This window comes from Seriola aureovittata, chromosome 22 (assembly GCF_021018895.1).
Source record: "Seriola aureovittata isolate HTS-2021-v1 ecotype China chromosome 22, ASM2101889v1, whole genome shotgun sequence".
Lineage (NCBI taxonomy): Eukaryota > Metazoa > Chordata > Actinopteri > Carangiformes > Carangidae > Seriola > Seriola aureovittata.
In genome coordinates, this window is record NC_079385.1 from 19696717 (window position 1) to 19714955 (window position 18239).

Genomic DNA, 18239 nt, shown 5'->3' on the forward strand with positions numbered 1-18239 from the left:
TACATAAAAACTTTTTTAAACCCACCCTCAGTATCACCAAACATTTAGAAGTGTTATTTATTAAGGCTCCACCTTGCCAGCAGCAAGGAGGGTTTATCTGAGAGAGTTTCATTGATCCCAATAGATGGCCTAGCTCTCTCTACCAGCCTCCCTCTCTCTGCTATGAATGAATGAAGGCGGGAGGCGCGTGTCTGTCAGGCGAGCCTCTTAAATGGCTGCGAAAATCAGCGATATGTATGAACACTTTAGCTAATTTAGCCACAGTTTGTCGAGAAAACGCGCGCGAGATTCGTAAGATACATTTAGATACATTCACGGGGTTCGGGTTCTAAGGGGCGACCCGTACCCGTATCACAGTCATCACGTCACCCTCTCTCTCTCTCTCTGCCCACCACTCTACCTCGCTCTCCCACTCCTCCGGAGACCACAACGAGGCTCGAAGGGTAGAGTTACAGAGAGGGGGAGGGGGTAGAGAGACATAGACACAAAGAGAAGGAAAAGGAGAGAGAGAGAGAGAGAGAGTGAGGGAGAGGGAGAGAGGTTCGCGTGCCCGTGTGAGGTTGAAAAAGAGAGAGAGTGGTAGAGTGAGGTAGACCCAGAGTGCAGTGGGAGGTGGATTCCTGTGTAGTGGAGCAGCTTAAGCTAAAGCTAACTAGCCATGTTGCTGTCGCTGCCGCTGCTGCTGCTCCTCCCGCTGCTGGTGGTGTGTGTCTGCTAGCGGGCCGCCCTGGACTCCCTATCCGCCCTGAGGTGCATCATGCCCGGCTGGAAGAAAAACATCCCGGCCTGTCTCCAACCGGACCAGGAGGGAGGTAAGACCGGACCAGCCCGATCCGTTCAGGTTGATACCACGACTAGCGAGCGTGTCCCCCTCAGTGTGTGTGCGTGTGTGTGTTTGAGTGTGAGAACATACCTGTGTGTGTGTGTGTGTGTGTGTGTTTGTATGTGTGTGTGTGCGTGCGCGCGTGTACTAATTATCACCGGTGCAATCTCTTGTGCAGCGTGGTTTGGCGCCGCCGGTAGAGCTCGCGCTACGGTGACTGTCTTGAAATTAGTGAAAGTTGGTAACTGATACCGTGTGTGTGTGTGTGTGTCTGTGCGCGCGCGTGTGTGTGAATGTGTGTGTGTGTTAATCTGACGCAACGGGTGAGGTTACAGTGACGTTACGGTGATTTTTTTTTTTTTTTTTTTTTACGTTGTGTGCTGCTAACGTGTTTATCATTAAGACCGATCACCGGTCATCGGCTTACCAGCATCGGAGCAAAGTAGCAGCGGCTGCTAACAGGCTAACCAACGGTTAAGCCGGGCGAGGAGGAGAAACGGTTGGTGCTGGTCAACCGAGGGTCTGCCCTTGTGTGTGTGTGTGTGTGTGTGTGTGTGTTTATATGTGTGTGTGTGTGTGTGTGTGTGTGTTTATATGTGTGTGTGTGTGTGTTTTACGACCACCTTCACCGGGCAGCGGGCGGCAGCAGCCCCCGGTGTTTACCGGTGTTACAGTTAACATTCGTGACCCTTCGGTTTCTCATGGTTTCAGTAAATGTCGATAGGTTAATGCTTCACAAACGGACCCGCGCGCCCTTGGTTTCCGCTCACAACCGTTAAAATCGGTGACTCTAACGTTTTCTGGCAGCACCGTTTAATGTTTTCATAACACCCCTCCGTTAATACACCACAGCACTGAACGGTGTGCTGCTGTGGTGTATTATCCTGTGTGTTAGTGGGACATTTTGTGGTGTATTACCAGGGTTAATAAGGATTTATTAACGGCTAATGTTTATTTATTTATTAATAATACCTCCTCTTGCATTAATAAGAGCAACTTCTGTGTTGCCAGGTTGTGAGAAATCCTCCTCCAGCAGACACAGTGTTCCTATCACTTCAATTCATTAGGGAGATGTCTCCAATGGACTGTTTTGACCACTTATCTTGTGGAAAAGAGCTGCAGGACATCTGGACCAAAACTCCATTTAGAAAGTGATTCTCTTTTTTTCTTGAATGAACATTTTATTGAAAGCTCAACCACAGAAATAAGACAGGGATCGATTCACTTAATTGGAAAACCGTCAACACTAAATATCCACTCACTCATAAGATAAGGAAATGAAATAAAACAGACCACCGCACTGATACTTTCTACAAGGATAAATACAACTCTCCATTGATAACACTGGATTATTAATAGTGTTTTCCCACCACATGGTACCGTCTCAACTGGCTTCTGGTACCAAGTGCTTATGTTTCCACTGCAGATAGCAGCACAGCATTAGTAGTGTAGCGACAACGCATTAAGCTTTCGTGACGCAATCTTCAACGTGACGTATGGAGGACATTAAAACAGAGAAACGTATGCGTGTCCTCAGTCGACCATGGCGTAAGTTGTGCAGGTTTCCATTGTAGTGATGATTCTCTCCGACCAATCAGCAGTATGCTGTGTTTTTCACGTCACCTTTTTGGTGTTGCCTCAGCTCACCTAAAAACTGGGCAGAAGCGATACCAATATCTATCCACAACTTTTACCTGATATACAAAATAATCCATCTCCTTCCAGAGAAGGAGACGTCAGAGTCCTGGAGCTCAGTGGTTGACTCCAAAACGGACCAAAAAGTCTAAATATATGCAGAATACAATTAGCATTACCTTTACATATCCAACAAGAATCAACTGGTATCAGGTTTCATTCATATAGTTGTTGTGTCTGATGCATCTATGTATTATTTTCAGTTAAATAAACCTGTTGCCCATTTCCTTGTACAATGCTTTAATCTTATTCAAACATGGTTTCCAATCTGCAGGAGACATGTCACAGCCTGGTCTCCTGCTCATTGTTTAATGACCTTGAGCAAGAGGTCACATATATACAATTACATACATTTTTTTTTTATTATTATCTAACCATTAATGAACGTATACATAGAGTTTGACAGGCTTTTGATCTCTGTGCAAAACCTAAAATAGACCTAATTTGAGAGAACAACAAAGTAAATGACATGTATTATATAAATATATATATAATGACATAAGTTTCTCAGCTTCTAATGAGCCATTATGTGTCAATGGTCGTGCAGTGCATCACATCTGTAAAGGTTCATAATCAGAGTTACATCCAGATGTCCTGCAGCTGTTTTCCAGAAGACAAATGGTCAAACAGTCCAATTGAGACGTTACACTAATGAATTTAAGAGATAAAAAGACCAAGTGTCTGCTTGGTATTTGGGAACTCCCACCACTGTTTCCAATATAGAACTGAAACCATTATAATTGATGTTCTACTAAATCTACTTAATTGTTTCAGTAAAAATGGCCAAAATTCAATGGTTCCTTTGTTTTAAATGTGAATATTTGCTGGTTTTCTATGATGTTAAATTGAATATCACTGGGTTTTGAAGAGATGGTCAGACATTTGTAAGTGTCAGTTTGGGCATCAGAAAATTAATGGACAATTTCTTCAACATTTATTGACGTAGTCCAAATGATTAATTAAATAAGGGATAAAATAATTTGCATCTAAAGAAAAAACATGAACCTGTGCAGCAGATTTTGAACACACAACCTGATTCATACACCCTGTTATCTTTCCTATCTTGTGCATAAAATGCAGATCTATATGGAAATATACAGTCATAGAACATAAGCAACAGATGAATTAACCTGGTTTGTAAAAGTATTGATGAACCAAAACAGACGTGTCATCACTAATCTGATGTACGACGACGAGTTTTTCCTCTTTTTACAGCCGGTGTCAGATTCAACAAACCATTTTTAGCTCCCATTTAAAAGGTTTGAACTCTACAAACTGTAACGACTGCCGCCGCAGAACGAGGACACGTCCTCCACTTTAAAGCTAAATGCGAGATGCGGCTGCTTCGAACCCTTTTAAACCCTTAAACACGGGCTCTCACTTTGTTTTGCACAAATTGGAGCGATAGTGAACATGTAGCATGTGTTTCAGAAAATTAGACTTCCCTGTGTGTCTTGATAATAATAATAATAAAGACAGATTATATGATTTTAGGCTTAAAAAATATGCCTACTCTACTTCCACAGGCCGACAATGTAATAAACATTCGGTTACTGAACGTCTAAATTCATCACATGGGTTTAATGATCCAAAATAGCACATTTGTTTTCATTTTGAAGTAGGTGTTAGAGGATTAATTGCCCCGCTAGGGATGAATAAAGTTTATTGAATTGAGCTGAATTCTGACATGAATACTGAGACTCTGCAGTGTCCAGCCAGTGTGAGAGAAAGAAACACTGTGTTATCACTTCTATTCTTGTTCACGTAACAACATGACAAAGGCTGACAAGCATCACAGTAGCAGTTGATGCCGGATGGCGAATGGTGAGAGCAAGGACACAAACAGACGGTAACAACAACAAACAGTTTAATGAAATTAATAATTATCTACATGTGCGACGCTTTTGTTTTGTTGTGGCCGACTGAGCTCCTGCAGCTCGTGCTCACAACTCTGCCCTCATTATTTCTCACAGTCCCACCTGCTTTTTGACACTATGTGTGAGAATCATTTTTCTTACTCACTGTGAACATCACACACTCCGAATGTTTTCTAGTTGCAAAATCAACATCGCCATTCATTTCTCAATTAATCAAATATTTTTGATGAATAGGTCAGTGAGATGTCAGATGTCATGTTTAGAAATATTCATATTTCAGCAAATAATATTTACACGTAAGAAGGGGAAATTCTTGGGAATTTTCATTTTAAAATTTACTTAAAGGATTGATCAATTATCAGAATTGTTGCGTAATTGTCTGTTAAACTAATGATCGTCTAATAACTTTAATTTTTTAATATGTCCATAAAGAGTGGGGAATTTTCCTGAAAAAACATAACATAACCCTATAGCATGATTCAGTTATGCAGCTATTTACTTGTTCCAACCTCGTAAAAGTTCATATTTGCAGCTTTTATTTGTCATAAATGTTCGCTAGCTCAGAATCTTTGGGTTTTGGCCATTTGAAGACATAAACTTCAGGCTAATAATCAGCAGATTAATGGATATTGAAAATAATTGTTAGTTGCAGCCGTAGTCCAGTACATGAGGGGGACTGTTAAATGGTTTTTAATCTCACAAGCTTCAGTCCCAGTGGCTGTTATAAAAAATATCACAGTGTTGATTTAGTGTTGCGTTGTAAATCTGTCTCCAGTGCTCATGGAGAGATAATAATATAATCTCCAGGTGTACAGCTTCAAGGTAAACTGTGGTCACAGTCCTTCACAGTGGGATACGAGAAAATTATAATATATTAAAATGTTAAATACTAAGAGCTGAGCAGTACAACGTAAAAACAGCAGTACGCGGAGAGTATACAGTACAGTACAAAAAAGAACATATCACAAAACCAAAGGCAAGGAGAGTAAAAATAGATAACAGGTAAATAATAGATAGACAAACCATCAGAGACACAGTGTGCTATTGTATACTACTGTATTATCATGTATTCAGTCAAGTTTATTTGTGTACCTTCATATTATACAGTGTCTCAATGGGTTTTCAAACACGTCAGCTCTCCAAGAAGATAAGAAATTAAATCTGAACACACGAGTTAAATAAAAAGAAGAACTTGAGGGGATGAAAGTCAAAGAGAGATTTCAGGTCCTGCTGTGCAGCAGGAGCTGTAAGTGGAAAAATAGCAGCTATGAGAAGCCAGCGCTAAAATAAAGATAAAGGGAATGTGGAAAATTTAAAGTATTATTATGTTTTAATATTCAGGATAATCAGGCCATAATTAAATGTTAAAAGGGAAAAGGAAACTAAATTGGAAAAGTCAAATTTGATATTGTGAAATGACAATTTAAGAATTGAAAGTGAAATTTAAAAACTTAAAATGGAAAACAGAACAGCTTCAATGGAAATGATCAAATGAAAAGCTCAAATGCAAAAGCCTAACTTGAATTGTCTGATTGAGAAGGAAAGTGAAAACTTATATATTTTTGTTTTTCCATTTCCCTCCATCTCTTTCTCATTTTCCCTTTTCCATATGGCCTTTAACATTTAACATTAGCCCTGATTACCTTATTTCTTTCCTGCTCGTAAATTATGTTTTTAAAAGGTGCTATATACAAAAAGTTATGATTAGAATTATAAATCATTATCCAATTATTATCCATTTTCTCTTTCATTTATTCTTTTATTTTTAAATTTTCAGTCCAAAACTCAAAGATATTAAATTTTTTGTCACTGAATACAAAGAAAATCATCTGTTTGGAATCAGCAAAGTTTTGTCTTCTTGATTAACAGATTAAATTCTACTGTTAATCGATAATCAAAATTGTTGCTGATTAAATTTTGTTGAACATTAAAGATGGAAGTTGACATATGTCCCGCCCCTTTCGCCAATAAGCCATCATCTGCTTTATAACAGCTGAACGGGAAACATATCAAACCAATCGTATTGTTGCAGTAGACGTAAAACCTGCGGAGAAAAACCTTTTAAACCTTAAAAATTCACCAAATCTGATGAAACCTGTTTTTTTTTTTTTTATCAGATTAGACTGGTGTGTCTACATTTCCAGTTTTTATTTCCCAGTAACCACTGAAAGCACATTTATGGCTCTCTGCCCATCCATTTAAATAGAACCCTGGTCTTGTTAGCCCAAAATAACTGCTTGGGGGTGTTGCCAAGATGGCCGCTGAGTGTCGAGATTTGCCTATAAGGAGTTTGTTATCACACATTCGGGCTTCAAAACGCTCCTTGAAACCACGCTGAGGAAAACATGGACACCCAAGGCAGGTTTTTACAGCATGCTGATGCTGACAGCGTCGGGTTCACGACCCTGGTTTCTTACCTGCCAAGTCCAGAAGGGACCAGCACCTGCCCGCCTTCAGGCCACAGTGAAAGTTTGAGCCGTGGCCAGACCTCTGCTGTCTGCAGCTCGACAGGAGTGTCCTTCCCACAAACACGCCACCGTCATCCAGACAGAGTTAGAAACTGACAACTGCAGCCTGTGTCCTGAGCAGAGTGCTGCTTCAGTCGTACTGTACATATTAGAGCCGTTTTATTGGACAGTCTGTCATTTCTTTATAAATTATATATTTCATTTTTTAGTTCAGTGACTCCCAACCAAGGGCACTTTAACCCCAGGGGGTAATAGGCTACCGCAGTTGCCACGGGTTGGATGGAGAGATTGTGTAGAAACTAAGCTAACTTGAAAAGATATTGAGTTAGCTGTAACACCTGAAGCTACATGTATGTGTTGCTACTGAGAGAGAGCGCTTAAAGCTAGTTAGCAAGCGAGGAGAGATGCCTAAGCAGTTAGCTACAAGTCATTCATTGAAATAGATATGTTAAACACTTAGATATCCAGTAACGTAGCTAAAGGTAATGAATAAACTAGCTAGCTAAATGTAGAAAAATCAATAACTAATGAATAAATGGTTGAACTGCTGTCAGTCCAAACTGTTATAACCAATGTAAACACTGGCAGTTAAACTGTATTTCATTTTCCAAATTGCCACAAATAACAGCAGCATGAGTGGGTGGATGTAAGTAGATTGTTTTGATGCAGAAAACCTTGATTTTTAAAATTTGTGAGCAACAGTTTTTAAATTGATTATTTGTTTAGTAAATTTTTAAGCAAAAAATGTCAAAAATTAACTGGTCGCAGCTTCTTAAATGTGAATATTTGCTGATTTTCTTTGTCATAACTGACAGTAAATGGAATATTTTTGAGGTTGTTTTAACATGAATTGAGAAAATAGTCAGCAGATATATTGATAATGAAAATGATCAGTTGCAGCCCTACAGTTACACCTGTATGACAAACCTGAACATTACAGGCACCTGAACACCTGCATTACACTGAAGAGGTTCAGCTAATAAAGTTTTATAGTCACATTTTAAATGTAAATACAGTAAAAAAAGAAGTGACGCACAAGAGGGTGTGTGTGAGTGCATGTGTGTGTGTGTGTGTGTGAGTGTGTGTGTGTGTCTGTCAGCATGACATCATCCCACCGTTTTAAGCTTTTTGACTAAGAAGCACGGAAAATGGCTCAAGCACAAACACACACACACCGAGAGACACACAGTGACACACAACGTCACAAACCATTTTCTCTTCAGCCGACACACACACACACAGACGCACACACACACACACACACGCACGCACACTCACACTGTCCTTTAAGAGGTGCTGATGTCAGAACTCTGCTCATCTTTGTCCTCAGGATTATTGAAGCAGACCTGACTCTGTGTGTGTGTGTGTGTGTGTGTGTGTGTGTGTGTGTGCGCGTGTGTGTGTGTGTGTGTGTGTGTGTGTGTGTGTGTGTGTGTGTGTGTGTGTGTATGTACACATCCATTTTCCTCAGCTTAATGTATTATCCCTATCGTCTCTGACACATTTTACCAAGAGACTCTCTCTCTCTCTCTCTCTCTCTCCTCTGTCTGTGTCTATGTCTCTTTCTCACCATGACTCTGTGGAACAAACTGCTGATTGTGTGTGTGTGTCATTGTGTATATCACTCTGACTTTATCCGGTTAAATGTGTGTGTTTCAAGTGTGTGCAAATATTGTGTCACACAGCAACACAGTGCGAGCTCTTGCAGTGCTGCCTGCACGGCCAAAAGTATAGGGACACCCGAATGTTACATGACTGTGTAGCAGTTGGACGTGTTGTTCCGACACTATGGGAGTCACAGTATTTTTTTATTTTTATTTTTTTTGCAGTTGGAAACCAGCATTTCTCCACACTGAGCTTCAGGCTGCCGCTCAGCAGTTAACCTCACATCCAAAATGCAACCGAAACACTTTCTTTAAAGCTCCATCCAGTGTAAAGGTCTCTGTCCATGTGTAGTGTGATTATAGATCAGGTCTAGGTTCTATATTAATACTGTGAAACTGAGCCTTAAAACCAGCCGTCAGGACTGGAACTTTGTGATGTCACAACCTTCCTCAGCCACGCCTCAAGCCCCGCCCACCTGAACCCACCATCCAAACCTTGCAGGATTTGGTTTCTCTGAGTGTTTTTACCTGAGATCTGCTGTATTTATATTGGATCACTCAGAAAACAGTCAGCCAATCAGAAGAGAGGCTCAGAGCTTCCTCTCTTCTGATTGGCTCACCGACCTGTTTTTACTAGAGCTCCAGAGAGAAGCCTGAGAGAGGAGATGTAAAACTACTCTGAGATGGTTTTTGGTTCTTAGACCCACATTTATATCTTCTTATGGATCAGCACTTCAAAATGAACACAGGAGAAAGATATGGAACATTTACACATTTAAATATTCTTCCAACAAGAAAACGTTTATTTATTTATCTTTTATTTATGTATTTATTCTGTTTATTTGGCATAAACCAAGATTACATTTTTTTATTTGGATTTTGGGCATTTATTTTCTTTCCCTACCTTACAGTGAATACACAGAAATTTTTGCATCCCACAGTAATCCCACAAACAAATGGAAACTGTTCACTGCACTTACAGTACATGTGTAGAATAGCTACATCAGTGTTAGTCAACCCTGTCTTCTTCACTCCTTATCGAGACATTGGCGGCCGCAGCCTTGTTTAATCATTTAACAACAGGTTACTCACCGAATTAATTGTTAATCTTTGGAAAAGAGAAAACTGAGGTGAAAGTTATAGTGTTACAGAATTCCCTCAAGTGTCTGCTAGTACTACTACTTTAATGTTGCAGCATTAAATGTCCTCCAAAACAAATATGGTTAAATTTCAGTCATTGTTTCAGTTGTTTGTTTGCGCTTTATATTAGCATGTGTATATCTGCTGAATTTATTTGGTCTGCGTTGCTTATTCTATTTGTTGTGCGCACATGTAGATTTTAGCTAGGCTTGATTTGATAATATTAAATATCTTGATATTCGATATATATTATAATCGACATAATTCACCATAAAGAGGTGAATTACTCCTTTCTTTGGATTTGGATTGTGGCAACGCCATTTTTGTGTTTTTGATATGATGCACCAGAAATGTCTATAATATTAAACAAAAAAAGTTTACTAGTTTTAACACCTGAAAAAAACACCTAAAGCATAAAACACAACAATATAATAATATGATAATATCGTATATCGCGATATTTGGGCTGGACCGTATCGTGGTTCACTTTAGGTGCAGTGTGATTACGCTTTGTAAAATCGCCATTCTGTCCTCTTGGCTTTTATTTTGAAATATTTACTTTTACTTCCATGACACCTGACTAACCACCTTCATTCTTCAATACATGAAGGAAAAATGAAAAGAAAAAAGACTTTGTAAACACCAGAATTGGACCATTTTCTTCCAATTTGTTGTTCTTGTATTTTGTTTTTTTAATTTAATTCTGAAAAAAAAAGATCAATCGTGCTAATCAACATGCTCCTGGGTTCAGTCAGTGTTGAGGGTGTTTGTGTTGTTTCTCTGCTGTAAAGATGTCGGCACATTTTCCAGATCTCAGTCATGAAGCTCACGGTTGAGACTAATGAAATGGGAGCCAACAGAATAGAAAACAGACTCAGGATCAGGATCTGCTTTACTGTCCTTCATCTGTTACAGGCTGACACACACAACCGCAATAACACACACACACACACACACACAGCCACAATAGCACACTCAGCCCTGGGCGGCGTCCAGGTGGACAGCCAAGCTGCTGGCATCATACATACACACTCATTTTCTACTTGGATAAGCCCAGCATGAACACACTAACACAAAACAATTATTAATACACACTTTCTCTCTCTCTCTCACACACACACACACACACACACACACACACACACACACACACACACATACACATATATCTCAGTGTGTCTCTAACAGTCCAGCAGTCGGTCTGACACTGAAACCTGCAGCGACACAGAGAGGAGAGTATTTCCACTGTTTTCTCTGATGTGTTTTATCCATTATTGTGCTTGAGAAGCTCACAGTGTGTGTGTGTGTGTGTGTGTGTGTGTGTGTGTTGTGTGTGTGTGTGTGTGTGTGTGTGTGTGTGTGTGTGTGTGTGTGTGTGTGCGCCAGCTGCATTTGTCTGATAAGTCTTTTTCGTTCTGTCTTTTGAGTAAGGTAGAAGAGGGAGTATTAGAAATAATATTTCAGCGGTACACTGCAGTCTGTCATTGCTTTAACAAAGTGTCTGTCCACTTTAAATCCCTCTTTTCACACATATGGATTCAGTGTAAATCTGACTTCATCATTCATGCTGGTTCTGCCCATCGAGACTCGGTGTGAATGAGTTTAGAAAGTTTGGACTTTATTCAAACGTCCTCTGGTTTCTCCTCCAGAGAAACATTTACCAACAGTGTGTTTGAGAAATGGAAGTTGTTTTCTGCTTCACTCGGCTACAGGCTTTTAAAAACAGACACAAGGTCACATTCACATACTTGCTTTTTCAATCTTGGTGAGTTTAACTCAGGAGTCCAGATTCCTGGTGATGGGAGGACGCAGTATGATGGTGGATGGTTTACTGAGCAGGTCGACTGGGCGCAGGCCCAGGGACCCAGGGCTTCAGCGGGGCCCTGGACCGGAGCCTCTGTTTGAAGTGACGTCAGAGTTACAATTAATGTTGGCAAGTCAATGAAAATCACAAAGAGACACAGAATCAATACAGTGAGACTCAGAACGATCACAGAGAGACGTAAAGAGATGGAAATTGACTCGGTGAGCGCTGCTTGTAGTTGCTTCTATGTTGTAAGGGTGGGGGCCTTTTTTCCACGACTGTTCTCAGCGCTGTTGTCTCATAATCCGTCCATGAGTCTGATCAGTTTGTGTCATTAATGATCAGCGTCACAGTTTTATTGTGACGTCACGGCTCCTGTGAATAACTCTCGGCCTCATTGTCCCTCCTGGGTTTCCGTCTTACCTCATCCTCATCATGAATTGTTATGACTGTCACTGACATGTCTGTGTGTGTGTGTCTGACAGGAGACGTTGTGTCCTTTAGTTTGTCTCCAGCTGTTGTCCAGCTGTTTGTCCTCTTCTCTCGCTCAGTTTAGGTTCAGGTTGGACTCAGCCTTCAGGGAATGAATGGAAGTCAATGCAATGTGTGTGAGTCAGTGTGTGTGAGTCAGTGTGTGTGAGTCAGTGTGTGTGTCCATTAAGAATCAAGGTCAGTCACTCAGCAGTCCATTAAGACCATAGATTCACTCCTCTCTCTCTCTTTTGTTCTGTTTGTTTCTAGGTCTCTCTGTCTGTCTCGCTCTGCCCTCAGGCTTCATCAATCACTGTCTCTCTGTTTGCCTCTCTGCCCCGGTGAATCGTGGGTGTTTTTTATTTTTTTTAAAGCCGGACTCTGACCTCTTGAAGCGTCTGAAATTTTCAGTTTTTTCTTCAGACCTCTGAATGCAACTGATGTGTTTGAAGGCTGTAGTTACACTGAGTGACCACGAGGGGGAGTCAGAGGATAAACTGTGTGTGTGCGTGTGTGTGTGTGTGTGCGTGTGTGTGTGTGTGTGTGTTTGTGTGTGTGTTTGTATAATCTGATTCTCCATGCTTCTCTGCAATAACACACACACACACACACACACACACACACACACACACACACACACACACCAACAGGGCGTCCAATCGTGTTACAGAGCAGCAGAGGCCTGAGAGCGATATGCAAATGAACCTACACTTGTCATTTTTAGCAGCAGCGCTCTCTCTCTCTCTCTCTCTCTCTCTCTCTCTCTCTGTCTTTCTGCCTGTGTCAGTGGATGTGACTCGACCATCTGCCCGGCTGTCAGCTCTGTGTGTATGAGGTGTTTGTGAGGCAGATTCTGGGGCGCTGAAGCCCTCAGGGATGACTGACAGGTGAGGGAGGTGTAGTCGCGCCTCCTGCGGTGACTCCTCCCCCGCTGTCCCGAGCTAACGCCAAAGCAAATCTAACTTCAGCACGTGACCAACCTGCAGGTTGCACCGAGTGAAAAACAATATGATGAAATGATGAAACGATGATCGGTAACTCGGCTCGGCTCGTGGCTCCGTCTGAATCTTAAATTGTCTTTATTGACAAAGTGAATGACAACAGAGGGAGAAAAAACAGAGGTTTTGTGTCTCAAAATCCGTCCATGGGTTCAATCAGTTTCTGTCACATGCAGTTAGTGTCATATTTATATTAATGATTAGTATTAAACTAGTATTATTATTGACGTCTTGTTGTTTAGAGCAAGAAACTCAAATAGATTCAGTTTAATATCAATAGATTAGTATCACAAAAGATCAATAAATGCCGCTGTACCATCGTCAGAGCTTCTGTAGGTTAGAGCTGAACCATTGGCAAAAATAGTAATCTTAACGATTTGAGTTTGAACGCTCATTTTTGCATTTTCAATCAAGTTCCTTTACGTGGGAGAATGTGATGTGGCAGCACGATGCTTCATCTGTGTCTGTTGTTGTGGCACATTTGAAAATTGCAGCTCCTGTGATTTGGATTTTGCTCTTTTGATAATATTTTTGATTATTTGTTCAGCCCCCCTGCGAGTCTAGGAAAAGCTCTAACGAGCAGTGAGTTCAGTTTCTTTAATGGCGTCGACATGTCTTAAATTTAATTCATAAAGGTCAGAGATATTGTTTCTGGCTTCCTGTTGTCAGGGATGTTGATTATAAAATGTTTTCAAGTCTGATTTGAGCAAAAAGAGGCTGGAAAATAATAATGAAGTGAAGACGTCAGAGGAGTCGGACCCTGAGAAACAAAGAGACACAACAGGGTAGTGTGTGTGTGTGTGTGTGTGTGTGTGTGTGTGTGTGTGTGTGTGTGTGTGTGTGTGTGTGTGTGTGTGTGTGTGTGTGTGTGTGTGTGTGTGTGTGTGTGTGTGTGTGTGTCGCTGCCTGTCATATTTCCATCAGCATTTTTCCGTCTGTCAGGCGTCGGTGCAACGTGGGATACAAGAGCTGTCAGGACATGACAGGGGTCAGAGGTCATCTCTTTCTCACACACACACACACACACACACACACACACACACCAAACTGTCACTGTACACCCTGCAGACCAGCTGTCAGTCACTGTCTCTGTCAGTTTCAGGGGTCAAAGGTCAGAGTTCACAGTGATTTAATGTGTGTGTGTTTCATCCCACCTCAGGACACACAAACAAGTATAGTCTGTTTCCTGTGTGTGTGTGTGTGTGCCTGTGTGTGTGTGTGTACAGTTGAACCAGTTCAGTGGCAATGGGAAGACAAACAGTGTGTGTGTGTGTGTGTGTGCGCGTGTGTGTGTGCGTGTGTGTGTGTGTGCAGTTGAACCAGTTCAGTGGCAATGGGAAGACAAACAGTGTGTGTGTGTGTGTGTGTGTGTGTGTGTGTGTGTGTGTGTGTGTGTGTGTGTGTGTGTGTGTGTGTGTGTGTGTGTGTGTGTGTGTGTGTGTTTGAACAGCTGAGCCACATTGAACTCTTTCTTGAGTGAAGCTGATGTTGATCTCACTCTGATGTGAGGAGGAAAACGTCGGTGAGGAACCTGACGGCTCGGTGTTCTCACCGTTGACATGACGACCAGCGTCGCTGTTGTCTGTGACAGTGTTCGGATGAAACCTACAGTAACAGTGTCTGTGATCAGCTCTGCTCTCTGCCAGTCAGGAGCTCCCACATGGATCAGTGATGGCTGCCAACTTTAATGGATTAGGAAAAGAGGGGGGGGGGCTCGGGGGTTGGGGGGGATATTAATAGTACAACAATGTAAAAACACTAAAAGAAGTAAAAGTACAGAAGTAGTTTCTCCAAAATGTAAAATATCAAAGTAAAAAAAGAAGCGCAATTTTCAACTGTGCAATTACAACATTTACTGCTGCATCTATATTTATATTGTTTATTTTAACTATCACCTCTTTCCTATATATACATATATTTGTCATATATCGTAGTATAAGGCCATATTTTTACATTTGATCTTTATCTTTATAATCTTCTTATTCTCGACTCTTTGCTGTTGCACTTCTCCAGGGAGCAACTGTAACGTGAGCTCATCTCTCCCTGGGGAATCAATAAAGTAAGGAAGAGTTTTTATTTGCAGACAGAGACAAAGCAAATGTAAAATAGAAGAATAAGAACTAAAATGTAAGAAAGTGATAAATCATAAATAACAGATCATGTCATGAAACAACGAATCTTATAGATATTGATTATTTTCTTAATTTTTAGATAAGATACGTGTTATATTATTAGATATAAAAAATGCCCGAAACAATGATGACGTTATTTGATGATCATTTCTTTAAAGTTTCTGGGAAACTTTATTTTAGTTTGTTTATTATTATCGTTTATTATTTCCGTGAAAGGAAATTGCTCCATTTTAACCCCAGTCAATATTTATTACTCATTTATTTATGATTGGAAACTTCATTGATGCTGAGTTGTGCGTTTGTTTGTGTTCACATTTTACCCGTGACTTTGAAGAACACAACTTTAGAAACTTTTCTAGAACAATAAAATCAGAACTCACAGGCTGAGCAGCAAATTGATCAGCTGTTTGCTCTGTAAATAAATTTGAGTTTTGAGTTGATTGGATTTGAGCTGTGGCTGCGCAGGAAGTTGTAACGTGGAAATATGTTCCGGTGTCACTGAGTTAAATACTTTATAATGTTAGCTGCTTTCTGTTGTTAGCTCGTAGCCTGTTAGCTCGGCCCGCTGCTGCTTGTCGTCTCATCCCCTTTGACCTCAGTCTGTCTGGTTTGTAATTGTCTTCATTCACACATAAGCCCTTGATGAATTCAGCTCGTGATCAGGATTCACCTGTGGAGGTGTTGTGGCCTCTGAGGGGGGAGACCCAGAACACCTGGAGGGATCATGTTTCCCATCTGGTCTGGGAAACGCCTCGGCGTCCCCTCCAGGAGCAGCTGGAGGAGCCGGGTGATAAAACGAGCCTCCACAGTAACGAGGATGAGACTGTTAGAGAGAGCGGTTACTAAAGACTGAGACCACATTTCAGCTAATCCACAAGAGACCTGTACGGTTCCAGCAGAGCCAGGACCATGTGGTCCTCAAGTTTCCCTCCACAATCAGCTGATTTCCTTTCATCCTCCTCTCCTAGTCTCCTCCTAGTCGCTCCTCACTTCCTGGTTTCATTAATCTGATCTCCTTTCCTATTTTCCATTCATCGCCTCCTGTTCTCCTTGTTTCCTCTCCTCTTCTTTTCTAGTCTCCTTTCCTTTCTTGTCCCCTCACTTCATCTCCTATAGTGTCCTCTCCTCCTCCTCTTTCCTTACTTCCTCCTTCCTAGTTTCATCTTCTCTCCCTCCTCTTGTTCCTGTCCTTTATCTTCTTTCTCATCTTCCTCTCCTAGTTTCCTTCCCATCCCTCTCATCCCCTCGCCCCCTGTTGTCCTAGTTTTTACTCCTTCCCTATTTTCCTTTCCTTTCATCACCTCTTACAGTTTCCTCTCCTCCTCTCCTTTACTAGTGTCCTTTCCTCTTATTCCCTTACTTCCTCCTTCCTAGTTTCATCCTCCTCTCATCCTTGTCGCCTCTCCTCCCTCAGTGTTCAATTACAGACCACTCTCTGGAATTCACACACACACACACACAAACACACACACACACACACACACACACACACACATGCCTGAAGAGCTCTCCCCTCCCCCTCACTGGTATGAAGTGTATGTATGTGAACCAGGAGGAGGAGAGTAGGAAAGGAAACACAGCAAATATGGATAAAGAGGACAGGAAGTAAGGAAGGATAACAAAGGAAGAAAGGATGCAACAAAGGAAGGAAGGAGCTAATGAAGGAAAGGAGCCGGTCTCCTGGCTGCTGACTCTTCAAGTGCAGACACACACACACACACACACACACACACACACACACACACACACACAATGGAGCACTGAGATGGAGGAGTGGTGTGTTAGAGGGGCGAGAGCAGCGAGTGAGCAAAGCCAGCTGAGTGTGTGTGTGTGTGTGTGTGTGTGTGTGTGTGTGTGTGTGTGTGTGTGAGGGAGAGAGAGAGAGAGAGAGAGAGAGGGAGCAGCGAGCCCTGTGATTGGCTGAGCCCGGCTAGATGCACCAACAGCCGAAAGAAGTAGATGAGAACAGAGGAGGAGGAGAGGAGAGGGAGGCTGCAGAGAGAGAGAGAGGAGAGAATACAAAGAGCGTGTGAGTGAGTTAGTGCGTGTTACATGCCTGCTAATGTGTGTGTGTGTGTGTGTCTGTGTGTGTGTGTGTGTGTGTGACATCCAGAGGTGTGTGCGCGTGCAGCAGCGAGGAGGACGAGGAGGAGGAAACCTGATCTCCCTCTCTCTCTCTCTCTCTCTCTCTCCCTCTGTGGAATACCGCTGTCCGTTAGCGCTTTTCGTTATTTGCCTTGCTTGTTAGCTCGTAGCTTAGCCCGGCCCAGTTCGGTCCGGCCCGGCTCGGCTCTGCTCTGCACTGCTCTGCTCGGACCCCGGTTTGTGGGGGTGGGGGGGTGCTGGTGGTGATGATGGAGCGGTTCCTGGCTCTGCTGCGCCTGCTGGGCAGGAGGAGGCGAGGGAGGAGGTACCGGGCGGACGACGATTACCAGGAAGGCTACGAAGACGTTTACTACTACACCAGCAAGTACAACACACACCTACTGAGTGAGTGAGTCCCACCGGGAGAGAGAGAGAGAGAGAGAGAGAGGGAGAGAGGGAGAGGGAGGGTGGCTTTGTTTTATTGTCTTGAGAGAGAGGAGAGCAGCTTATCAACAGATTATGACAGTTGAAGTCGTCCTGAGTGAGCGAGCACGAGTACCAGCTCTTCTATTATAGATGAAGGTCGTTAGCAAAGTGCTGGTCACTTACAGGGCAAACACACACACACACACACACACACACACACACACACACTCAGGTATCCAGGTGACAGTGGGGCCAGGTGGTTTGTGGGTAATAACAAGGGAGGAAGTGTTGGGAAGGAATGCAGACAATGTGAGGGAGCGCTCACGCTAATCGCAGGTTTAACCTCCTGTGTTTGGTTCAGTCCACTTCCTGTTGTGGGTTTGTCACAGTTTCTGCTCCTGGTTCCGTCAGTCCAGACCTCAACTCTCGACAACAGCTGAGTGAGGGCATCAGAGCGGTATTAGCATTCACAGCAGCACCTCCCCTGCTGCTGACAACAGCAGCAGAAACTACAGTAGATGGAGAGGATCAGAGCGACTGTTTTTGTTTGTGGTTGTCACGACGATGTTGTGCATCTTTAAACTACAAGCGTGATGTGACAGTGTGTGGAGTCTGCTGCGAAGCTCGTCATCATCAATTAGCATGTTTTGATTGAGTTATCCAGGTCCAGGTTACACACATTTAATTAACTCTCTGGAGTCTATTTGGATGATTTG

General features: G+C 42.2%; 1 protein-coding gene across 5 annotated transcripts in view; it reads left to right on the forward strand.

Moving 5' to 3' along the window:
• The first annotated feature begins 466 nt into the window (after positions 1-466).
• grip1 (glutamate receptor interacting protein 1) overlaps positions 467-18239 on the forward strand; it is a 58846-nt gene continuing 41073 nt past the window's right edge. For 2 of the 5 annotated variants that reach the window (XM_056367709.1, XM_056367715.1), the window contains exon 1: positions 16947-17502. In XM_056367709.1, coding sequence (XP_056223684.1) covers positions 17364-17502 — 139 coding nt within the window. In that variant the 5' untranslated portion in view covers positions 16947-17363. Of the gene's footprint in view, positions 813-16945; positions 17503-18239 lie in introns of those variants that run through there. The other 3 variants (XM_056367713.1, XM_056367714.1, XM_056367710.1) reach the window with 3 other exon arrangements.